General features: G+C 56.2%; 3 protein-coding genes across 7 annotated transcripts in view; 2 read left to right on the top strand and 1 right to left on the bottom strand.

The window, feature by feature from the left end:
• Nucleotides 1-769: 769 nt before the first annotated feature.
• NOSIP (nitric oxide synthase interacting protein) lies at nucleotides 770-15,399 on the bottom strand. 3 transcript variants are annotated; one of them, XM_059665379.1, is made up of 11 exons: nucleotides 15,245-15,347; nucleotides 9,261-9,398; nucleotides 5,722-5,803; nucleotides 5,467-5,537; nucleotides 4,175-4,280; nucleotides 2,517-2,598; nucleotides 2,266-2,425; nucleotides 2,035-2,174; nucleotides 1,730-1,917; nucleotides 1,511-1,619; nucleotides 770-874 (listed from the first exon to the last, which is right to left on the bottom strand). In XM_059665379.1, exons 4-11 carry the CDS (start codon nucleotides 5,534-5,536, stop codon nucleotides 803-805), a joined length of 927 nt encoding a protein of 308 aa, XP_059521362.1. In that variant the 5' UTR covers nucleotide 5,537; nucleotides 5,722-5,803; nucleotides 9,261-9,398; nucleotides 15,245-15,347; the 3' UTR covers nucleotides 770-802. The 3 variants fall into 3 exon arrangements, with proteins under 3 accessions (XP_059521362.1, XP_059521361.1, XP_059521363.1); XM_059665378.1 differs by lacking the exon at nucleotides 9,261-9,398 and having other exon boundaries at nucleotides 15,245-15,399; XM_059665380.1 differs by lacking the exons at nucleotides 9,261-9,398; nucleotides 15,245-15,347 and adding an exon at nucleotides 6,983-7,124.
• PRRG2 (proline rich and Gla domain 2) lies at nucleotides 15,299-22,122 on the top strand. 2 transcript variants are annotated; one of them, XM_059665413.1, is made up of 8 exons: nucleotides 15,343-15,401; nucleotides 16,168-16,233; nucleotides 16,883-16,987; nucleotides 17,130-17,305; nucleotides 17,471-17,510; nucleotides 20,059-20,194; nucleotides 21,050-21,196; nucleotides 21,494-22,122. In XM_059665413.1, exons 3-8 carry the CDS (start codon nucleotides 16,897-16,899, stop codon nucleotides 21,510-21,512), a joined length of 609 nt encoding a protein of 202 aa, XP_059521396.1. In that variant the 5' UTR covers nucleotides 15,343-15,401; nucleotides 16,168-16,233; nucleotides 16,883-16,896; the 3' UTR covers nucleotides 21,513-22,122. The 2 variants fall into 2 exon arrangements, with proteins under 2 accessions (XP_059521397.1, XP_059521396.1); XM_059665414.1 differs by lacking the exon at nucleotides 16,168-16,233 and having other exon boundaries at nucleotides 15,299-15,401.
• A 166-nt stretch (nucleotides 22,123-22,288) lies between these two features.
• Nucleotides 22,289-24,328, top strand: part of PRR12 (proline rich 12) — a 30,229-nt gene continuing 28,189 nt past the window's right edge. For both annotated transcript variants that reach the window (XM_059665278.1, XM_059665277.1), the window contains exon 1: nucleotides 22,289-22,851. In XM_059665278.1, the coding sequence (XP_059521261.1) occupies nucleotides 22,766-22,851 (86 nt within the window). In that variant the 5' untranslated portion in view covers nucleotides 22,289-22,765. The remainder of the gene's footprint in view (nucleotides 22,852-24,328) is intronic.

Here is a 24,328-nt window from a genome sequence, read left to right as displayed (position 1 = left end):
CCTCCAGGCCTTTGCTCTCCCCTCCTCCTCCTCCTCCTCCCCCTCCGGGCTCCTGCCACCTTCTCCAGGCGCCTGCCTGCGGCATTCTCTCGGAGCTTGGCTTCCTCCTGGGCTCCCGGCCTCCTCACAGGCTTCACACTTGGCACAACTCAAAACCCCGCGGGCTTCGCCGGTGCACAGGGTCCACCATGTCCTTTCGGGGAGGGGGCCCTGTTTAGCCTGTTAAAGCGACGCCCCTGATCAGTGGTTCTCAACCTGGGGGTCGCGACCCCTTTGGGGGTCGAACGACCCTTTCACAGGGGTCGCCTAAGACCATCGGAAAACACATACATAATGACATTGTTTTTGTGATGAATCACTATGCTTTCATTATGTTCCATTTGTCACAAAGAAAATACATCCTGCAGATCAGATATTTACATGACGATTTGTAACAGCAGCAACATTACAGTGATGAAGTAGCAACGAAAATAATGTTATGGTTGGGGGTCACCACCACATGAGGAGCTGTATGAAAGGGTCGCGGCGTGAGGAAGGTTGAGAACCGCTGGTCTAGATGGCGATGGCTGGGACTTGGACCTCTGGCCGCTCCATCGACTTTAGCTGTGCACCTGAGTTCACTCAGATTTTACCCTTAACCCGCGACCATGCTAAACACTCTCAGCCCAGCTTTCAAACTCGGGTCATCCCAGCAGGCCCGCCACGCCGCAGTCTCTTCGGCCCGGCCCCGGGGCTCCAGGGCGAAGGAAGGCGCTGCACAGCCCACCAGTCGCTTCCAAGTCCTTTATTTGGTTTCCCGCGCTCAGGCCTGCATCACGGGCCGCGACTTCTCTGCCTGCAGCTTCACTCCGGAGCCCGCGAAGCCCGTGCCGCCCTGGGGGGGGGGGGGTGCAGAGTGAAGGCCGGCTGTGGGACAGGTGGGGTGGCCCAGGCGTGGCGGGGCCTAAGGTGAGGGGCGGGTCTCCTGGGATAAGGGCGAGGTCCAGGGTAGCAATGGGGACGAGGGGCGTGGCCTCGGGGAAGGCGAGGCCTGTTGAGGAGGTGGGGCCTTGGGGAGGGAGTGGCCTGTTGAGGAGGCGGGGCCTTGGGGAGGGAGTGGCCTGTTGAGGAGGCGGGGCCTTGGGGAGGGAGTGGCCTGTTGAGGAGGTGGGGCCTTGGGGAGGGAGTGGCCTGTTGAGGAGGCGGGGCCTTGGGGAGGGAGTGGCCTGTTGAGGAGGTGGGGCCTTGGGGAGGGAGTGGCCTGTTGAGGAGGCAGGGCCTTGGGGAAGGAGTGGCCTGTTGAGGAGGCGGTGCCTTGGGGAGGGAGTGGCCGGTTGAGGAGGCGGGGCCTTGGGGAGGGAGTGGCCTGTTGAGGCGGGGCCTTGGGGAGGGAGTGGCCTGTTGAGGAGGCGGGGCCTTGGGGGAAGGAGTGGCCTGTTGAGGCGGGGCCTTGGGAGGGAGTGGCCTGCGGGGAGGCGGGGCCTTGGGGAGGGGCCCGGCAGGAAGGCACCGTGGAAGGGGCCCTGCTCACCCGCTGCAGCACGATGATGTCGCGGTCTGTGAGCTTCTCCCCGTTCACAGGGTCCACCATGTCCTTCCGGATCAGCTTCTCCACACACTCCAGGGTGACCACGGCCCCCCTGCGGCGAGGGGAAGGTGGGGACACCGCTCACATGCCCCGCCCAGAGGAAGAGCCACACCCCTAGCCCGCCCGCGCAGGTCCCCGCCTGCCACCCCCACAGGGACTCACGAGGGCCGCAGCACGGCGCACGGCGTGGCATTGCTCAGACTGTCCCGGGTCACGGCGCACACGTAGCGCTCACTGCGCGTGATGAGCCCCACGCGGTCCACGGAGCTGTCCAGAGGCGTGAACCGCACCGGCGTCAGGTCGGACATGCGCAGAGGCTTCCCGGACATGGGGCAGGTCACGGTGCGCGACTGGAGGAGGAGAGAGGCGGGGCTGGGCCAGGTGCGGGAGGAGGGGGTCCCGGGGAGGGTGCCCTGGAGACGCTGGCAAAGTGGGCGCAGGGGTGCCTGCGGGCAGGGGGCGCTCACCGGCTTCTCCAGCTTGGTGGCTTTGGCCTCGGGGGTCAGCGACGGGATCCAGAAGCTGGGCAGCATTTTGTCCTTGTCCTTGTCCTTGTCTTTGTCCTTGCCCGCGGGGCCAGCGGCGCTGGGACCCGCTTGGGCATCATCTACAGGAGGCAGAGGGGTTCCCATGCCGTGCCTAGGTTAGGTACCTGGCCCTGGGGACCCCCACCCCCCGCAGGCCTGCCCCCCCCTCACCTGGGCCGGTTCCCGAGGCAGCCTTGGGCGTGAAGGGGTTGAGGGGCCGGCTCACGATGGCCGCCTCCTTCTCCAGGAAGCCCCGCACCTGGTCCTGCGCCGCTGCCCGCTGCAGCTCCTTCCGCTCCTCCCGCCGGGCGCCCCGCTGCTTCTCGTAGGCCTGCGGGCAGCGGGGAGAAGTGCGCAAGGCCCTGCTGGTGAGCTCACATCGAAACCCCCAACACACCCGTGCCCCCTCCTCCTCCCCTCACCTTCAGCTGCCGGGCGATCTCCTTCTTCTGGTGCAAAATGTACTCCAGGATCGCCTCGCGCTCATACAGGTAGCCGTCGGGGCTGCAGAGAGGAGGAGGAGAGAACATGGGCACACGGCTCCGGCCCTGGGCGCCCACAGACCATCCACAGGCAGCGGCTCAGCGCTCAGCTCAGCTCCCCACGGTGACCACACTGTCCTGACCCTCCTGGCTCAGTCACGCGCTCTGACGCGCAGGGAGAACCTCCTGCGGGAAGGGTTACTCAGCAGGCTGGGCTGCCCACACCCGCACCTTCCAAGGGGCCGGCCCTGGATGGGCTCCTGGGAGGGACCCCCTAAGCCCTCCTGGAAGGGTGCCTTTGTTCACCTGGGGCTTGGGACATACTATCAACTTGACCTCTGGAGGGGACGGTCATGTCCGCGTGACCAACCTCCAGTAAGGACCCTGGACTCGGCTCTCAGGTGGGCGTCCCTGATGGGCGGTGCTAGAAGAATTAAGTGCTGGTCTCCTTGTGCCTTTTCCCTCTGCTGATTTTATTCTTTTATTATTTTTTTAAAATAGAAATATTTTATTTATTTCAGAGAGGAAGGGAGAGAGAGATAGAAATATCAATGATGGGAGAGAATCATCACTCAGCTGCCTCCTGCACGCCCCACACCGGGGATCGAGCCCACAACCCGGGCATGTGCCCTGAACGGGAATCAAACCCAAGACCCTTCAGTCCACAGGCTGACGCTCTATCCACTGAGCCAAACAGTGTGGGCCAGTGGTCAGCAAACCACGGCTCACAAGCCACACGCGGCTCTTTGGCCCCTTGAGTGTGGCTCTTCCACAAAATACCACGTGCGGCACGTACAGGGAACGTTGTGGAGTGAAAGGAGATGTAGTGTCGACGATTGAGAAAGGTATGCTGAGATGGTTTGGACATGTAGAGAGGACGAACGAAAGGAGATAGACGAAACAAGTACACAAGACGAGTGTGGATGAGAGAGTTGGAAGGGGTCGACCTCAGCGAACGTACCACAATCAGATTGAGGACGTTTTTAGCAAAGGCCAGCTTAGGAGCACCCCAATTAAGTTAATAACAATGTACCTACCTATGTAGTTTAAGTTAAAAAAATTTGGCTCTCAAAAGGAATTTCAATCGTTGTCCTGTTGATATTTGGCTCTGTTGGCTAAAGAGTTTGCCGACCACTGGGCTAGGGCATTCCCTCTGTTGATTTTAATCTGTATCCTTTCCCTCTAATCAACTGGCACTGAGTTCTGTGAGGCCTTCTAGGGGCTCAGGGAACTGAAGGTGGCCGCAGGGACCCGGAGCCACAGTCCACTCCCATCACCATCTCTGTAACAGACCTGGGACCAAGCCCACATCCAGGCACTGGGCCAAGGGCCGACACTTATGACCCCGCGGGAGCCTTTGCTGGGTCATCGGAGGCAGGTAACGGGACGTGCTGCACAGGCCAGCTGTTGTGATGGGCCAGCTGCGTCCCAAGAGCCCGCCCCTCTGTTACAAACATATTCTTTCCACGCCCCATGACCCCTGCAGGATCATGCCCCCTCTCAGACGAGGACACTGAGCCAGAGAGGTGGTGGCTAGACCCACTCCGACAGACCCCTCCCGTGTTCCCCCGCCCTCGCCACCCGTGTGCCCAGCTCACGTGACGACGGGGTCATGGCAGGGCTGCAGAGAGAGGCAGCAGCAGTCGAAGTCCTTGACGGCATCCCGGCTCAGTCGAATGTTCTGGGTCCCATAGCCTGAGGCCGCTGGGGACAGACAAGAAAGAGGATGGAGAGCCCAGCCAGGGTGGCTCAGTGGTTGAGCGTCGACCTATGAACCAGGAGGTCACGGTTCAATTCCCAGTCAGGGCACAAACCCGGGTTGTGGGCTTGATCCCCAGTGTGGTGCCTGCAGGAGGCAGCCGATCAATGATTCTGTCTCATCACTGATGTTTCTATTTCTCTCTCACTCTCCGTTTCTCTCTGAAATCAATAAAAAGATATTTAAAAATTTTTTAAAAAGAGAAAAGGGATGGAGAGAGAGGAGACATGCCTCTCTTCAAACTGAGAGAGGCCCTGAGAACTCAGAGGTGAGGAGACTGCCGAAACCGGTTTGGCTCAATGGATAGAGCGTCGGCCTGCGGACTGAAGGGTCCCAGGTTCGATTCCGGTCAAGGGCATGTACCTGGGTTGCGGGCACATCCCCAGTAGGAGATGTGCAGGAGGCGGCTGATCGATGTTTCTCTCCCATCGATGTTTCTAACTCTCTATCTCTCTCCCTTCCTCTCTGTAAAAAATCAATAAAATATATATTTAAAAAAAAAAAAAAAAAGAGGTGAGGAGACTTAGAGAAACAGGCAGTCAAGAGTGGGCTGTGGCCCTACCCGGCTTGGCTCCGTGGATAGAACGTTGGCCTGCGGACCGAAGGGTCCCGGGTTCGATTCTGGGTCAAGGGCATGAAGGGGCTCGTGTAGGAGGCAACCAATCGATGTGTCTCTCTCACACTGATGTTTCTCTGTCTTTCCTCTCCCTTCTACTCTCCCTAAAAATCAATGGAAAAATATCCTCGGGTGAGGATTAAAAAAAAAAAAAAGAGTGGGCTGTGTGTGTCTGTGCTGGGGGCAAGGACCGCACTGCCCACAGGAAGGTGTTAGCCCAGCGGGTAGGCGACAGGCTCCGGAAGCCCCCTGGCTCTGACCGAGCTGCGAGCCTGAACCACCCCGGGCCTCCGGCAACAGCGACCCTTCCACGGGAGGATCAGCCGTGTTCACCTACAGAGCGACCTAAGGCGGTGCCCATCACGTGTGTGTGGGGGGGGGATAGGGCTGCTGGGTAGTGGGCTGTCACTATGTGGCCGTGACCGCCAGGGGCAGAGACACGCGCAGAAAGCACAGTCAGAGGTGCCAAGCGAGACGGTGGCTTCGAGACGCATCTGTCCCCTCCCACCCAGTACCTGTGTCCTTCTTCTTCTCGTGGTAGGTGTAGACAGCCCCCGCCGTGCAGTTCTTGCCGTGCCGCGTCATCCTGGGGAGGGGAGGAGGGGCAGCTGGAGAGCCGTGGGGGCCAGAGGGAGCCGCGCAGGGACAGGGAGGACGGGCCTTCACGGCCCTCGGGGCTGAGCTGGCGGTGGGGCAGGGGCGGACAGTTTCCCACACGTTAAATGCTTAAGGAATTCCTGCACGTTCAAAAAAGAGAGACGTCGCTTTACCTTGAAAAAGACCCGGAGTTTGCTCACAGAAGTGGGTGTCCTGCTGGCAGGGGTGCACCTTAGGAGGTGTGGGAGGAGTTACCTGAAATCGGATGGAAAGTTCTATTTATTTTTAAATACGTTTTTATTGATTTTAAAGGGAGAGGGAGAGAGAAACATCAACGGGCTGCCTCCTGCACTCTCCCTACTGGGGATCGAGCCCACAACCCTGACCTTTCAGTTCATGGGACGACACTCAACCGACTGAACCACCCCAGCCAGGGCTGAGGGAAAGCTCTAGCACCAGCTGTGGGTGGGTGAGGTCCTGCACTGTTGGGGTCCAACCCCAGCAGGTCCAGGGGTTCCCAAAGGTGTGGCGGAGTCGGCGAAGAAGAAATGACACGGCCCTAACCGGTTTGGCTCAGTGGATAGAGCATCGGCCTACGGACTCAAGGGTCCCAGGTTCGATTCTGCCCTTGGTTGTGGGCACGTACCCAGTGGGGAGTGTGCAGGAGGCAGCTGATCGATGTTTCTAACTCTCTATCCCTCTCCCTTCCTCTCTGTAAAAAATCAATAAAATATATTAAAAAAAAAGAAATGACACGGAGACAGTGTTCAGTTGATCAGCAGCCTAGCCAGGTTCTCCAGCCAGGTTCTGTCTCTATTCCTCTGTTACATCTGTATTTATACCAGTTGATTTTAATCCTATCCATTCTATTCCAAAGGTTAGGGCGTTTGTTATCTCCATTCCAAGGTCACTACTCTATTGTTCTGTTCAGCTACAAGGAAGTCACTGAAGGAGATTATCCTAAGTAAAGATTATGTAGCTTAAGCGTGATTGTTCTTAGTTAAAGTGATTAACTACCCGCCTGGCACTTAGTTAAGGGGTTTTACTGATTTATTCCCTTCCTTAGTCCTGTTCATCCCTAACTCCAGGGAAAATCCCCACCTGGGGAAACCTTTCTCGGAGAGGTGACCTTGGTTAAAACACATAGCGCTAAGTAGGGGAGCAAACATATTAAGAACAGGATGCCATATACGCCAGGCCCCTTGAAACATATGCTGTGCAGATGTTCCTTCCCTGCAGCGACTGTGCCAAGCAGCAAGGATGGACCGGCTCCGCACTGCACACTGGGGCCCTGCGGTGCCAGCTGACGTTCGGGTGCGTGTGTGCGTGTGTGTGGTCAGCCTACACTCATGTCAACTGAGGGCAAGTTTCTGGGTTCACTCAGCCTTTCCCGTGGGTGAAGCCTCATGTAAGCAGAGGGGGCATCTGCTTTACCCTCAAGTCGATCCCCAATGTACCCACTGCAGTAAATTCCGAGTTTCAGAGCAAGCAGCCGAGTGGAACTGACTGCAGGTGGAACTGGCAGATCGACACGAAGAAACCAGCGACACAAGAGGAAAACGAGCAAAGGACGCGAACACGCAGCTGACAGGAGCCGCTCAAAGACCACCAAGGGCAGAGCTGCTCAGAGTCCCGTCAGATGAAAACGAGTGAGACACCATGTGACACTGGCCAGGCCGGGGCAAAGCTCGGGAAGGTGGAGCAGACGGGCGGTGGGGGTGGGGCCGCGGGAACCCGCGGGTGACGCTGCGGGAAGAGGGGACGGGGTCAGCCTCTCCTGGAACGGGCCGTCCGTCCTTCAGCAAAGTGAGCGTAGGCTCGTCTGCACGGGGGTGTATGTGCCCCAAAGCCAGTCTCAGAGAGACCAGCCAGGGAGCAAGGCCACAGCAGCGTCCCTCACAGTGAAGGGGAGCCAAGGGCAACGGAACGTCCCCCTCCCAGGGAGGATGGGTAGTAACTGCCCGTCACGGAGACCAGCCCGAAGATGCAGCTGACTAGGTGTGTGCAAAGCATCATGGGTAGATCATAAACACACAATGCGGCCCTGGCCGGTTTAGCTCAGTGGTTAGAGCGTTGCCCGTGGACTGAAGGGTCGCAGGTTGGATTCCTGGTCAAGGGCCTGTGCCTCGGTTGCAGGTTCCATCCCTGGCCCTGCTCGGGACTCGAGTGAGAGGCAGCCAACGATGTGTGTCTCTCCCATCGATGTTTCTCTCCTCTCCCCCTCTCTCCCCTCCTCCAGCCCCTCTTCCACTCTCTCTAGAACATCAATGGAAAAAATATCCTTGGGTGAAGATTAACAACAACAAAAGGAGGAACTGTTGGTCCTGCAGCCTCTACCCAGGAGGTCTCACAAGGGCCAGCCTTATGGGTCTTGGACACAGCGTGTCCCACACGTGGTAATTTCATCAAGTTCCTCTCCTCTCCCCCCTCCCCCGCTCCCTTCCACTCTAAAAAATCAATGGAAAAACTATCCTCACTCCTTGGGTGAGAACTTAAGAAAGAAAACAAACAAACAAAAAAACCCATAATGCTCGGTGCAAGTAAGAAGTTAAAGGAAATCAGCCCTAGCCAGCCTGGCTCAGTGGATAGAGCATCAGATCACGGAATGAAGGGTCCCAGGTTCGATCCCTGTCAAGGGCACGTACCTCGGTTGCAGGCTTGATCCCTGGCCCTGGTCGGGGCGCGTGTGGGAGGCAACCAATCGATGTGATGTCTCTCTCTCACACTGATGTTTCTCTCTCTCTGTGTCTCTCCCCCTCCCTTCCACTCTCTCTTTCTAAAAAAAGTGAGGATTAACAAAACAAAACAAAAATTAAAGGAGATCACTAACAATCTACATGCGCCAAACGATACATTTTAAAGAACTCCTACAAACAGCAATGCACATATGACAGTGGCTGCCCGTGTAGGGGAGGGACTGACCAGGGTTAAGCAGGAATAAGTCAATGGAACGAGGCGGGTTGCGGGGAGCCGTGTGCGGAGGATGAAGCCATATGACCGTCCTGGGCCCGAGTCCCGGCGGGCCCCCCACTCAGTGTGATGCTAGATGGCTGACCCTTTTCCGAATCTGTTTCCGTTGGGGATCTCCAGGGCGTCTAGCTGAGGGGCTGGGCTGCTGCGAGGTGATGCGCAGAGCTTGGAACACACAGGAATAGTCTGGTTTCCAGGAGGATCCCGAGTCTTTGGGGGGAGGAGGGGCCGACATAACCAAGGGCTCCCCACATGTAAAACGCAACTTCACCTCTATTTCCTCCTCCTGGTTACTTTCAGAAACTTGCTTTTCACTTTCAGAACTGGAGACACAACCCGCTCTCTGAGCCGCGGACCTCGCTCGCCCCCTACTGGTGCCTTCCAGAAGCCACTTCTTTGTTTTTGGGTCTGTTTCTACAGAATACTGTACAGGCGCAGGCCTTCAGGATGCATTCACGCCTTTTAACAAACGTGCTCGCCCGGGTAGCCGCCCCCCAGGAGCGAAGCAGCGCACCGCGATCCCCTCAGGTCCCCCCAGCGGGGCCACGGGGCCGCCTGCGGAAGCTGACCTCGGTGAAACCCCACGCGGACCCACAGCGCCCCCCCCCCAACTTCCTCCCGCCCCCAAGCTTTTGAGCAAGTGCCCAGCACCTGCTGCCTCCCTGGCTCACCTGCCCCGCTCCTCCGCCCGGCCCCCCGCTTCCGCCCGCCCCCGACTACCACTCGCGAAGGTCGGCTTGACCTCCTCGTGGACACATGCCCCATCTATTCTTAGCTGTCAACTGCCTTGACCCTCTGCGGCATTGGCGCTGGGCTGCTTGTCTCGTGGCCACGGACGGGGTATTTCTCCGTCTCTGGCTTCACGGGCGGGACATGTTTCCTCCATGGAGAGAGGAACAGCTAGAGAGAGGTTTTCTGTCTGTTTGTGGCCTTGCCAGGAAGGAATGGGGATAATCAGTAACGCTGCTGGAGCCCTGACCCCGTGCCAACCCTGCGCCCCGTCTCACCAATCGTCCAACCTCAGCCTCCCCCAGGCCGGTCCCATCACAGCCCCACTTTGCACAGGAGCAAACGGAGGCTTAGCAGTGACGCCCTAGCTCGTTTGGCTCAGTGGATAGAGCGCTGGCCTGCGGACGGAAGGGTCCCGGGTTCGATTCCGGTCCGGGCACAAGCGCGGGTTGCGGGCTCGGTCCCCAGTGGGGGGCGTGCGGGAGGCTGCCGATTGATGATTCTCTCATCATTGATGTTTCTCTCTCCCTCTCCCTTCCTCTCTGAAACCAATAAAAATATATTAAAAGAAAGGAAAAGAAGAGAAAAGAAGCCATTTGCCTAGGACACTGGCTCTCACAGGTCCCTAAGGCACCTTCAGGGGGTCCACAGACCTCCCCAAGACCCTCACAGGAGCCTGCCTCTGTCCTCTGTGGTGCAGCGAGTGTGGTGTGACCTGTGAGGCCATCGCCACTCTGAAGGCTAACTGACCGTGTGCTGCGCACCCCTGGGCTTTCAAAACATGTCACCTTCTGATGGGAACAAAGGTAACCAGGCACAAAAAGCAGGCATTCCTTTTGTAAGAAATGTCCAGAGGAGGCAAAGCCGCCCAGACAGGAGGAGCCCGGTGGCCCAGGCTAGGGACGGGGAGTGGGTGCGAAGGGGTGTGGGGGCTTATTTTGGGGGTGATGAAAACGTTCTGGAGTCAGAAAGCGGTGACGGTGGCACAGAATAGTGTCTGTATTAAAAACCACTGAATGGTACACTTTACTAGTAAATGGATGAGTGTTATGTTAATTATATAATAAAAATTTTATGTCTGTTTTAATTTCTCATAGGGCAAGTCTTTTTCTTTTTTTTTTAATCCTCACCCGGGGATACATTTTTATTGATTTTTAGAGAGAGAAGAAGGGGGAGAGAGAGAGAAAGAGAAACATCGATCGGTTGCCTCTCATCCAATGCCCCAGCCGGGGATCAAACCTGCAACCTAGGCATGTGCCCTGAGCAAGAATGGAACCCTCAACCTTTTGGCGTAAGAGATGATGCTCCAACCAACTGAGCCTCCCAGCCAGGGCTCTTTTTATTTATTTTAAAATGAGTATTTAATTGATTGATTTGAGAGAGAGAGAAACATGGACTTGTTGTTCCACTGACTGACGCGTCCCTTGGTTGATTCTTGGATCAGACCCGCAACCGTGATGGACTGGGACGACGGATGCTCTAACCCACCGAGCCGCCCGGCCGGGGCCGGCGAGGGCACGTCTGCACCGACAGAACTCACGCCAACGAAGGCAAGTGGGAGTCCTCAGTGATTTGTAAGATCCTGAGACCAAAAAGTTTGAGAACCGCTGGCCAGGGGTCGCAGGGTTGGCAGGTGGCAGTGCCAGGGTTTTGGAACTCAGGGAGCCGAGCTTTCAGCCACCGGGCGACACTGTCTCCTCTGAGGCCAATTTCTAAATAGAAAACGGGACAAGTGCCATCTGCTGCCGCTAGTATCTCGGACGCACATCAAAGTAACACCAGCTATTCTTTTTTTTTTTTTTTTTAAATCCTCACCAGAGGTTATTTTTTGCATTGATTTTTTTTTTTAGAGAGTGGGAGGGAGGGAGGGAGGGAGAGAGAGAGAGTTCAGCTGCCTCTCACACGGGATCGAACCCGCAACCGAGGCACAGCCCTTGACTGGGAATCGAACCTGCAGCCCTTCGGTCCTCAGGCCGATGCTCCAACCACTGAGCCAAACCGGCCAGGGCACACCAGCTATTCTTTCTCATCATTGTCACTTTACAGGGAGCAAACAAGTTCACAGAATCAACCCCCAGCTGGGGGGTGCAGAGCCGGGATTCGAACCCAGGCAGCCCAGCTCTGGAGCGGCACTCCTAACCATGTGACAGCTGTTGGCCCGCCCAGAGAGGTCACAGCCTGAGAATTCCAGGTTTTGTTTTGTCTTCAAAATACAGAATATACTTCATTCATTCAACACATCTCCAGTCAGACACTACATTTGCATTGCAGATACCAGTTCTTAAACAGGTTTCATAAATGTATCGGTGCAAGCATACATTCACTACCCCAGTTGTTCCAAACATACTTAAAAGTTTCCCAGCCCTGGCTCGTTTGGCTCAGTGGATAGAGTGTCGGTCTGTGCACTGAAGGGTCCCAGGTTCAATTCCGGTCAAGGGCACATGCCCGAGTTGCTGGCTCGATCCCCAGTGGGGGGCGTGCAGGAGGCAGCCGATCAATGATTCTCTCTCATCATTGGTGTTTCTCTCTCCCCTATCCCCTCTCCCTTCCTCTCTGAAATCAATAAAAACCAATATATTTTTAAAAAAAGATAACTGATGCCCAGGAGGATTAACTGATTTCTTCCTCGCTCTGTTCCTTGACAGACCAGCCAGTGAGCTTTTCAGAATGGAACTGTGATTAAGTCACTCCCTTCAACAGCTTCTTGGACGTGGCTCAAGACCAAAACCAGCCCGAGCCGGCTCGGCTCAGTGGACAGAGCATCCGCCTGCGAACTGAAGGGTCTCAGGTTCGATTCTGGCCAAGGGCACATTCCTGGGTTGCGGGCTCGATCCCCAGTGGGGGGCGTGCTGGAGGCAGCTGATCAGTGATTCTCTCTCATCATTGATGTTTCTATCTCTCTCTCCCTCTCCCCTCCTCTCTGAAACCAATAAAAATATATTTAAAACAGACAAACAAACATAAAAGACCAAAACCAAACAACTCGGATAAAAACTGTAGGCAGAATGAGAGAACTGGAAAACCGTTGTTTTGCAACCTCTGATGACATAGTTGATCCAGGCCATGACTGTTGACGGAAAACCGGATGGGAACTGGATATTCTCGGGGCGCTACTCCTTGCTCGAGGAAAGGAGGGAATTGGAGCTTTACAATGAGGCTTGCACTGTTCCTATCTGTATTAGTGGGCGAGGGCTGCCAAGACAAAATACCAGAGACTGGGTGCCTAGACAGCACTCGTTGATTTTCTCCCTGTTCTCGCATCTCCTCCCCTTATAAGGAGCCAACCCCATGGGTCAGGACCCCACTGTTTTTTAAAAAAAAAATCCTCACCCAAGGATAGATTCTTATTGATTTCTAGAGAGAGGGAAGGAGAGAGAGAGAGAGAAACATCGATCTCTCTGTGAGAGATTGCCGTGCGTATGTGCCCCAACTGGGGATGGAACCCACAACCTAGGTATGTGCCTTCGCAGGGAATCAAACCCCAAAACTTTTGGTGCACAGGAGGCTGTTCCAACTAACTGAGCCACCCGGCCAGGGTAGGACCCCACTTTTTTTTTAAAATATATTTTATTGATTTTTTTACCGAGAGGAAGGGAGAGGGATAGAGAGTTAGAAACATCTACGAGAGAGAAACATCGATCAGCTGCCTCCTGCAGGCCCCCCACTGGGGATGCGCCCGCAACCAAGGTACATGCCCTTGACTGGAATTGAACCCGGGGCCCTTCAGACCGCAGGCCGACGCTCTAGCCACTGAGCCAAACCGGTCAGGGCAGGACCCCACTCTTAACGACCTTATATAACTTTACCTACTTCCCAATCTCCAAATAATTATGCCGGGGGGCTGGACTTCAACACAGGAACTTGGGGGGAGGGGGCAACCGGAGCCCCCCAACAACCTCACCGTCCCCAAAGTGGGACAACGAGGCATTACGCAACATGAAGCTACCAACTCCAAGTACTTGTGTCAAAAATGGCAGAACCTCAATTTTAATCAAGCCCTTAGATTTAACCTCCTGATTCTAGGAAGTCAGAGGATTGTTGACCGAAAAGAACCAGATAGGGCCCGGCCCAGCCACAGTGCTCAGCTGGTTGAGCGTCACCCTGTGCACAGAGAGGCTGCCGGTTTGATTTCCGGTCAGGGCACAAACCTGCATCACAGGTTCGATCCCCAGTTGGGGCACGTGTGGAAGGCACTCGATCGATGTTTCTCTCTTTCTCTCTCTAAGCATGTCCTCAGGTGAGAACTGAAAAAAGAAAAAAGAGCCCGAAAGGAAAGATTTTCAACTCTGTGGACCATGGGGCCCCAGCCACAACTGTTTGACTCTGGCCTTTGTCCGGCAAAAGTGGCCGTGGACACTGTGTGAATGATTGGGGACGGGTGAGTTCCAATAAAACTTTATTTGTGCACACTGCCTAATTCTCACAGGTCACAAAATATGAGTCTTCTTTTGATTTTTTTTCTAATGATTTAAAATGTTAAAACCATTCTTAGGCTGCATAAAAACAGGTGGGTGGTTGCAAAGCATCACTCTAATAAAAGACAATTGTATAGCCCTAACCGGTTTGGCTCAGTGGATAGAGCGTCAGCCTGCGGACTCAAGGGTCCCGGGTTCGGTTCCAGTCAAGGGCATGTACCTTGGTTGCGGGCACATCCCCAGTAGGGGGTGTGCAGGAGGCAGCTGATGGATGTTTCTCTCTCATGGATGTTTCTAACTCTCTATCCCTCTCCCTTCCTCTCTGTAAAATATCAATAAAATATATATTTTTTAAAAGACAACTGTATATAAAGTACATTAAAAATGACAACTCAATAATAAAAAGACAACCCAATTCAAACATAAGCAAAGGAATGGAACAGACTTTCCTCTAAAGAAGACATACAAATGGCCAAGAAGCACATGGGGAAAAAATGCTGCACATCATTAATCTCTGAGAAAATGCAACCGGAACCACAATAAAATACCCGTTCAGACTGACTTAGAATTGACTAAAATAAAAAGTCAGATAATAGCCCTGGCTGGTTTTTCTCAGTGGACAGAGCATCAGCCTGTGGACTGTAGGGTCCCGGGTTCAATTCCGGTGAAGAGCACATACCCAGGAAGTGGGCTCAATCCCCAGTAGGGGGCGTGCAGGTGGCAGCTGGTCGATGTTTCTCTCTCATTGATGTTTCTCTCTATCCCTCTCCCTTCCTCTCTGTAAAAAATCAATAAAATATATTTAAAGAAAAAAAAAAAAGAAAATGTTCTAAAACTGATCAGGGTGACAGTTGCACAACTCTGCGAATATACCAAAAAGCACTGAATTGTACACTTTAAATGGGCGCACTATATGTTAGGTGAATTACTAGTGTATGCCAATAAAGCTTTTTTAAATATATATATATTTTCTTGATTTTTATTTTTTTATTTTTTATTTTTTATTTTTTTACAGAGAGGAAAGGAGAGGGATAGAGTTAGAAACATTGATGAGAGAGAAACATCGATCAGCTGCCTCCTGCACACCCCCTACTGGGGATGTGCCGGCAACCAAGGTACATGCCCTTGACCGGAATCGAACCTGGGACCCTTCAGTCCGCAGGCCGACGCTCTATCCACTGAGCCAAACCGGTCAGGGCTGTTTGTTGTTGTTGTTTGTTTTTTAAGGAGGCCAGCAGGATTTGAGTTTGGCCTGCTGACGCCTGGCATAACGGAATAAGTGAAACGAGGTTACAAAGGAGCAAAAAGACAACATTCAGATGGCGGGATTATCAACAGAATAACGGACCTAGTTTCTTCAATGAATCAATTACACAAAGAAAAAATCAGAGTGGAGTGGAAGGGAGACTGCTCTAAATTAGGAGAAACTTAGACACTGAGAGACGACTGTATTATCGAAATTCTGGAAGCAATGAAACAAAATTAAAAAAAAAAAATTCTGTCCCGGTCTTCCTCGGGACCCTAGGACTCCAGCCCGCGGGAAGGAGCCCGCAGCGCTAACCCTCCACCTCCTGGAACTCACCTCACAAACGACTCCTAGCTCCTTCGTGGATGCTTCAACCGTGCCCCTACCCCGGAAAAGAGCGCTTGTTTTCCCTCTTAGCTCCACCCACTTCCGCGCGGCGAAGGAAACCGGATATAAAGCTGCCCCTAGTCGCGGAGGTACCTCGTCTGGCTCGGTAAGTCCTCCCTTCGTCTCTTCCTCCCACCGGAAACGTGAGAGACAGATCGAAGGTTCCGTTTAGGGAAGCTGGCTTGAATATGGGGTGCGCTTAGTATCTGCTAGGCATCTCCCGGGCCAGGCGATTTCCTTGCTTGTAACCCAAAGCCTTGCGTCTCTCCAAGCCCAAGTTTAAGGACTAAGGAAGCACTTCCCCCAGGCATTGGGAACCCGCTTCCTTAAATATATCATCCACTTTTCTTGTTGTAAGTAAAGAGACAATTAAGAGGGGACAACTTCTCTGTCCCCATTTAAAAATGGAGCTATAGAGAAATCGCAAGTCTGAGCCGTTCAAATCGCCCCAGGAAACAGGAATGTCATGACGGCATACCCACCCATCCCTAGGGGCCGAGGCATACCGTTCCTGCCAGCTTCTAGATACGTAGATATCTGATCTCTGGAGACCTAGACGCTTGTTTCCCTAACTTGGCTGGGCGCACTCCCGCCGGGGAAGCGGGAGGAGCGGAGGAGGCGCCTATCCAGTTCCCTACGTGCCCCCAGGGTGTCTTAGACCCTAGCCTCCCTGTAGGGTCCTGGACCTTAGGCCCTTCATCATAAGGTCCCTTTAAATATTTTGTCCCTTACCTGAGTCCCGCCCAGGGCAGGTAGTCGCAAACCCCGCCCCTCTGCCAGAAGCCGCGATCATCAGGGAGGATTACAGAGAACCGGGAGCCGGGGAACCCCTCCTTTTTCTTCCCTCCCCTCTCTCCTGCCCCCCTTCACAGCTGGCCGCAGCTGGCTTAGGAGGCCCCGATTAAGGAGGAGGGGACAGAGCTCACAAGTCTGGGCAGGTAAGTGAATACCCCTGGAGGCAGAGCCTGGCTTGGGGACCTTGACATCCTGGCTCCCTGACCCTCTGGGTCCCAGAAATTTAGGGCCCCCAAGCCCAGGAGTCCAGGGCCTCTTCCCCCAACTCCCCCTGGACTCAAGAATTGAGACCCCTGTTCTTGCCTCTCCTGTAATCTTTGATCTCTGTCGCTGGATGTGGCAATGGGCATAGAGACAGAGGGATACATGTGGAAATAACAGGAAGGCAGGGATCCTGATCGCCAATGGACATGGTTATGAGCACTTACTGTGTGTCAAAACTGTGCGGGGGACCGCAAACACAGAGCGGGGGAAAGACAAGCTCCCCCACCCCGGCTCAAGCTGCCTTTGCTGGAATCTTGCAAACCGTATACCTTGGGCAAGTTCTGTGACCTCTCTGTGGCTCAGTTTCCTCATCTATAAAATGGGGATAATAATAATAGCACCGTTGTGAACATTAAACTGTGATGGAGGCAAACTACCTCGAACAGTGTCTGGCCCAGAATACAGGCGCGGGCAGTGTCTGCTATTACGATTATAATTCACGGTCTTGGGGGTCCATCCAGGCAGGGAGACCGTGCCTCTTTCCTTCGGGGCAGAGACCTTTGTCATCTACACCACACCTCGTTCCAGGTGGTCCACAAAATATGAGGGGCAGGGGCCACCCCTCTCTGCTGCTGCTGTACCTGGGGTTGACCACCTGTCTGGACACCTCACCCAGTGAGGAGCAAGACCAAGGTGAGTGTTTGGGGGAAGACTCTGGCATCCACCTTCCCCGATCCTGGAACCCTTGCCTCTACCCCCCTCCTTCCCCTTAGATTCAGCTTCCTCCATGTCTCTAGTCCTCCATTTTTCTGTCCCTCGTGTTCTTTGGGCCCAGAAGTCTTCTTGGACCCCCCGGAGGCCCAGAGCTACCTGGGCAGCCACCGACGAATTCGTCGAGCCAATCACTGGGACCTGGAGCTGTTCACGCCAGGCAACCTGGAGCGGGAGTGTTATGAGGAGAAGTGTTCCTGGGAAGAGGCCCGGGAGTACTTTGAGGATAATACCCGGACGGTGAGAGCCTGGGGGACCCCAGGCCCTGGCGGGGGGGGGGGGGGGGCTCCAGGCCGTCAACTCCCTCTACCCTCTGGTCTCAGAAATCTGGGTGGCTGGTTGGGTGTGTGGAATCTGCCCGTTGACAGCTTGTCTTTCCACCTTCTCTACTCCCACCCCTTCCAGAAGCAGTTTTGGGAGACGTATGTCCACAATGGCAAGGCAGGTGAGTGGGAGGCCACGCCCTCTGGCAGCTAAGGCAGTCCTTTCCCATGGAGGCTGAACCAACACTCCCAGCCCGAATTCTTCGATCCCTGGGTTCCTGGAGGTGGCTGTTAAAAGCGTCCTCTCTCTCTCTCTCTCTCTCTCTCTCTCTCTCTCTCTCTCTCTCTTTTTTAAATATATTTTATTGATTTTTTACAGAGAGGAAGGGAGAGAGATAGAGTTGGAAACATCGATCAGCTGCCTCCTGCACATCTCCTACTGGGGATGTGCCCGCAACCCAGGTACATGCCCTTGACCGGAATCGAACCCGGGACCCCTCAGTCCGCAGGCCGATGCTCTATCCACTGAGCCAAACCGGTTTCGGCCTCTCTCTCTTTTTTTAATATATTTTATTGATGTTTTACAGAGAGGAAGGGAGAGAGAGAGAGTCAGAAACATCGATGAGAGAGAAACATTGATCAGCCGCCTCCTGCACATCCCCCATTGGGGATGTGTCTGCAACCCAGGTACATGCCCTTGACCGGAATCGAACCTGGGACCCTTCAGTCCGCAGGCCGACGCTCTATCCACTGAGCCAAACCGGTTTCGGCTCCTCTCTCTTTTTTAATTAATATTTTTTAACTTTGATTTTGAGAGAGAGAGAGAGAGAGAAAAACATCAATTGGCTGCCTCCTGCACGGGGATCTGACCAGGAATCGAACCGGCGACCTCTTGGTTGCATGGGTCATCGCTCAACCACTGAGCCACACCAGCCGGGCAAAGTGTCCACTCTTTTGAGACGAGAGCTGGGGCCTGAGGAACCCACCACACCTCAGGGCAGAGAGGTCCCGTGTTCCCAGGCAGCGGGAAGTGAGGGTGGAGGGAGGCGTTCCAGCCTGGGGCCCATCAGGCCGCCGGCTCAGGGGCGCTGGCCCACCTGAGAGAGCCCCAGCCCTTCTGCAGCTTGGTTGCTAGGGGGGCTGTTCCCTAGCAACACGGCCTGGTCAGGCCAGGCCATGGAAACCTGTGCCTCCTCCCCGGACCAGTCCGCCCACCCTCCAGCCCTCCTCTGAGCTGAGAGGCCGGGCATGGCTGCAGCCTTGCTGCTAAGGGGGGAGGGGCTGCTCCATAGCAACCAGGCCGGGCCGGCCGGACCTCGGAAGCCACCGCACTCGCTACCTGGCTGGCTTCTCCTCCCCGCAGCCCAGCCCAGCCTCGGCCTGGTTGCTAAGGAGGCCTTCTCCCTAGCAACCACACCTAGCCACGCTCAGGACCCTAGGCCTCCTGCCCAGCAGAGGACCCCCTTCCAGGCACCAGAGGCCCCACCCCCTTTCGGCCTGGTTGCTAGGGGGGGATGTACCATAGCAACAGGCCCTCGGTCTGGGCCGGAGTCCTCCCATTGGAGACGGGTTGCTAGGGGAGGTCACTGCATTGCTACAGGCCTAGGGATGCCTGGTTACTGCTTGAGTCCACCTGAAACGGGTCAGAGGGGGCCTGCCTTCTCAGAGCAGCTGGTTAAGAAGCCAAAAGCCTGGGTTTGCTGTTTGAGGAACCCCCCACCCCCCCCCACCCAGTGCTAAAGTTGGACTCCCCAGCTGCAGGGCCTCCCTGCACACACACCCCTCCTCCTCCCCGCCCCCCACTTTTCCTCAGACACAAGCCTTGTCTTGCTAAATGGGTCGCACCTTCGGGAAGGGGACACGTGAGTTCTAGACACCCAGCCATCTGTCATTGGAGGATGGTCCCTAAGTTCCTCCGTTGGTAAATGAAAATTTTTTAATTTTTTTAATTAATTTCAGAGAGGAAGGGAGAGGGAGAGAGAGATAGAAACATCAATGATGAGAGAGAATCATCGGTCAGCTGCCTCCTGCACACCCCACACTGGGGATGGAGCCCGCAACCCGGGCATGTGCCCTTGACCGGAATCGAACCCGGGACCCTTCAGTCCGCAGTCCGACGCTCTGTCCACTGAGCCAAACCAGCCAGGGCGATAAATGAATTTTTTTCTAGCCTTCTGGTAAACTCCAAAGCCTTCCTGTGGGCTCTGCAGTTCCTCCAGAGTTGAGACCTTGCCCCTCAGTTGCCTGGTTGGTAAAAGGGGCTGCATGCCAGAGGGGGGCAGGGCTGCCAGATAAAATACAGGAACTACCCCCGCACTCTTCCTGAGTTAAATTTCAAATGCACACAGATCATTTTTTTTTTTTAGTATAAGTATGTCCCCACTTAATAATATATGGGATATATCTGTATTTAAAAATTATTTGTTGTGTATGTAAAGTTTTGTGGGGTGTCCTATATTATTTGTTAAATCTGGCAGTGTTCAGTGTCGGGGGGGGGGCGTCTTCTGTGCATTTAATCTCATTGAATTTTTGCAACCTGTCGGAGAGGGATTATGGTCCCATTTTACAGAGCAGGAAATGGAGGCTCAGAGAAATAAGTGAGGTGAGTTGCCTCAGATCACACAGCCAGGAAGTGGCCCCAGCTCTGCCTTGCTTCTTGACCAGTGTTCCTCCCTCAGGAGAAAGGCATGGGGCAGTGGCTCCCTCTCCCCCACCTCCTTTCCTCCACAGGGCGTGGACGAGTGGATGTAGCAGGCCTGGTTGTGGGGCTGACATCTGGCATCCTGGTCATTGTGCTGGCCGGCCTGGGAGCCTTTTGGTATCTACACTGGCGACGCAGCAGAAGCCAGCTACCCAGTCCTCAAGAGTAAGGGGACTTCAGGGGGGAAGGGGCTGGAGGGCTGGAGAGAAGGGGGGGGGGACGGGTCAACCTAAGGAGATGGGCCAAGGGTGGGGGGCAGGTGGATGCTGCTGAGAGATCTGAGGAGACAGTCATGTGGAGAGAGTCCGTGAGATTGTGTCCGGTTGTGGCGTGTCTGTCTGACTATATCTTCAGTACCTGGCACACAGTAGGAGCTCCCCCAGCATTTACTGCCTGCCTTTGCAGTACCAGGTGCCGGTGTGATTATCCGTGTGTGACTCTTGTCTCTGGTGAAGCAGCAGCCTGCGGTCTCTGGGTGTCTGTGGGCGGCTGTGGTATGTCAGTTTCCGCGGCACAGGGTGTAGCAAATGTTTGCGTGCGCCTGTAGGAGTTGTCTAGGTGTGTCTTTCTCAGTGGCGGGGTCCAAAAAGGTGCTTGAGCGTCAGTCTTGCAAGTATGGTGGGTCTGGGGGTTGCCAAGAGTTTGCTGTCAGTGGGCATCTCAGTGTTGTGCCTGTCTCTGTGTGCGTCCACCTGCCTCTGAAGGCTGGCTTTCTCTCCATTCCTCTGCCTGTACCTGGAGTACCTGCGTGTCTGTGAATAAGAGTCTCTCCCAGCAGCTGTTGATTTCTGGGTCTGCCTGTCCGTGCGCATCTGCCTGTCCGTGCGCATCTGCCTGTCATTTTGAGGTGCTTTTCTGCGTGTGAGATTGAAGGTGACCGTCTTTCTTGCCTGGTTCATCTCCCTTCCACATGTTCCCCTGCCATCTCCAGAGTCTCTGGGTCCCTAAATCCTCCCTCCTTCTCCCGAGCCTTTCTACCCTGTAGGTTACACCTGCTAACTGTGCACCTTCTGTTCCCAGGGCCGAGCTCATCAGCCCTCTGAGTCCCCTGAGCCCTCCGGGCCCGCCAACGCCCCTGCCTCCACTCCCACCGCCAGGCCTCCCCACCTACGAACAGGCGTTAGCGGCCTCTGGGGTGCACGACGCACCTCCGCCACCCTACACCAGGTGCGGGGCTGCCTTCTGCCCGGAGGCGGGGCGCAGAGGGGAGGGCACGGCCGGGGGCGGGGCGTGGGCTCGGGGGCGGGGCTTGGAATTCTGAGCTTATTATTCCGGGCGAGGTTGGAGCGCGGGGGCGTGGCCCAGCCAGAGGGGGTGGAGCTTCCGAGGAGGGTGGGCCTTGTGCCCAGAGGGTCTGGGATTGGCTGGGACGCCCCGAGCGGTTCGGAAAGGTCTGGGTTGGCGAGGAGGGGGGCGGGAAAACAGCCGGGTCTTTGACTCCCCCCCATGCCCCTCCCCGTGCAGCCTCCAGCGGCCTCGGTGAGGATTACTTCGGAGCCGGGTTCCCCGAACCATGCCCCAGATTCACACCGGATTCCGGAAGCCCCCAAGACTTTTAAAACTGCGGAGCTGAGCTTGGGGGGGGGGGGGCGGGGGGGTAGGGGTCGTCCGGCTCGAGGCCTACCCTGGCACACGTGTTTCCGCCGCGTACGGATCCACTCACGTCTCCGCAAAAGTGTTCCCGCGTTCCGGCACCCCGCGGGCTCCAACGCTCTCTTGACCTTGGGGGTACCCGTCATCCCCGCCCCCCGGGGGAGGCTTGCTGTGGAAACTCGGACCCAGGCACGCAGGCCGAGTGTGCAGACTCGCGTGTGAGGTTAGACACGGCCATCTCCCCCCCTCCCCCTCCAGTGACACGGGCCACACACACGCAGAGCCCCGCCCGTGCACACGCGTGTCTTCGTGCGCTCCCCGCGCGCGTACAGGGGCACTTTGCAACCCAGGGAAAGGGTGGGGGGCATATTTGCAACCGTGCTCATCAGGGGCAGGCTCTCCCCCTAAATAAAAGCTCTTTGGAAAAGAAACCAAAAAAAGTGAAACAATGCAAAAAATGGAAATAAACTGTATCGCGACCCCAGGCGCGTCTGCGCGTAGTGGAGCTGATTTTCTGTACTAATGTTGCGCCCTACACCCCCTAGCCCGGCTTGCGCTGTCTGTCTCTCGTTCTCTCTCTCTCTCTCTTTTTTTTTTTACATTTGCACGGGATTGTGGGAGGAAGCGGAGCACAGCCAGACACCCCGCCGCCCGCCCCCCCTTCCCCTCCCCCCTCCCCCAGCCGCCTTGTGCAAAGATGGCTGCACCGTGAGCGCAGCGGAGGAGGAGGCGGCGGCGGCGGCGGCGAGAGAGCGAGCACCCAGCGCCCGCACCCACCCCGGGGCCGCCCGGGACGCCCCCTCCTGAGCGCGCGCTCCCCCTTTCTCTCTTGCAAGCGCCGGGGCAAAGGCGGAGACAGCGGGGTCCCTCCTCCCCCCTTTCCCTCAAGGGGGAACCCCCTTCCCCCCTCCTTGGCTCGGCGGCTGCACCCCCTCCCTTGTCCGCCCCTCCGCCCCGTCCCCTCCCTTCCCTGCCCGGGCCCTTCCCGGGCCTTCGGCGGCAGCAAAGAAAAAAAGAGAGAGAGGGAGAGAAGGGGGAGAAAAGCAGCAGCGGAGGGAGCGGCGGCGGCGGAGGAGAGCGCGCGCGCGCCCCCTCCCTCCCTCCCTCCCTCCCCCTCCCCCCAATTTCCACCGCGGCCAATTCATGGACAGGAACTACCCCAGCGCCGGCTTCGGGGACCCGCTCGGCGCCGGGGCGGGATGGAGTTACGAGAGGTCAGCTAAAGCTAGGTAAGGAGCCGAGGGTGGCCTGGAGGAAGGGGCCAAGGGGTGGGGGCCGAGCTGAGCCGGGCCCGGGCCCGGCCCGGCCCGGCCCGCCCGGTGACGCGTGCATCGCAAACTCCCCTCCGGCTTGCAAGGGAGCGGCCTTCCTTGGTTTGCAACAACGCCGCCGCCCCAGTTTGCAAATTGCAAACTCCGCCAAAGCCAGCTCCGGCTTGCAGGGGGAGAGCTGCAGCGGGAAGATGGGGCTGCAAAACAATTTCGGACGGAAAGGCCTTGGGAGGGACTGGCGGAGCCAGGCCTGGATTTCCCCCCATCCTTGGATTCCCGGCTTGCTGACCCCTCCCCCCCGCGCCCCAGGCTCTGCTCTTGCAAAGGTGGGAAGGAAAGGAGAATTAGAACGTAGATCTGGGGGGCGCGCCCCCCTCCCAGGTCCCATTGTTCCGGGACTGCTCGAGGCCGCGCCACTCGGGCCCCAACCCCCCCGAAATTCCGCGCGCAGAGTGGGCACGGGGCCCCGCCCCCTTCCTAAGCTGGGGTTCCGCGTGTGTAAGAGAGGGGGGGCTCCTGGTGCCTGAGACACGCCCCCTTTCACTCCCCACCCCCAAAGGCAGGGAATCCTGTTTGATGGCGAGGAGTGGAGTATTTGACCTCTTTGAGTCTGGGCCGCGGATGGGGGCCATTATTGCATGGGAAGATTCGGGTGTGTTGGTGTGTGTGAGCGGGGACCCTGTGCGTGTGTCGCCGGCGGTCTGTGGGCCTTCGCATCTGCCCCTTACCTACTGTTTATTTGTGTTGCGCCCTCACTCTTCACCTGCCCCGAACCACCTCCCTCCCCCACACACCTGGGTTGCCCAGCATGGCTGGGCATGACCACACGTGTGTTCCATGTGGGACTCTTCCCTCTACATCCTCCCCCCGCCCCTCCTCCGTGAGTTGAATACTCTCTGCACACATACTTGGCTTTGCATGGTTCCAGGCATTTGAACCTCAACCCCAGGGGCTGGGCGGTGCTCGTGGTCGTACTTGAACCTGGTACTTTATTACCCCCTCCTCATCCCACATCCCTCCCATTTGGGGGACAGTCTGCCTCCTGCTCCTGACTGGCTTTGCACCACCCCTGGCGGTTCAGGGCCTGTGCGTTCCCACGTGTCTGCAGGAGAGGGGGTGTCTGGGGTCGGCCCCAGGGTTTTGTGTCACCAGCGGGGTGGGGGCCCTTATGTGGCCCCTGCGTTTTCAACTCGAGGCGCTTTCTCTGACTTCACCCTCTCAGTGTTTGTCTCAACCTAGTGCATGTCTGTTGTTTGTAAACGTGAGACTAGATGGGCTCTATTTCCTGGGACTCGGGGCTCTTTACTGCTGCTGGGGCTCGAGTGGGGACCATTTCTATGGCTCTTTAGTCGGGCACCCCGATTCCCTTGTCTTCTTTCCTTTAGGGCCCAAGGTTCCTTAAAATACCCGCTTCTCCCCAGTTCAGTTGGAAGAT

The sequence above is a fragment of the Myotis daubentonii genome, chromosome 15 (genome assembly GCF_963259705.1).
Source record: "Myotis daubentonii chromosome 15, mMyoDau2.1, whole genome shotgun sequence".
Lineage (NCBI taxonomy): Eukaryota > Metazoa > Chordata > Mammalia > Chiroptera > Vespertilionidae > Myotis > Myotis daubentonii.
This window is presented reverse-complemented; position numbering and strand designations above follow the sequence as displayed.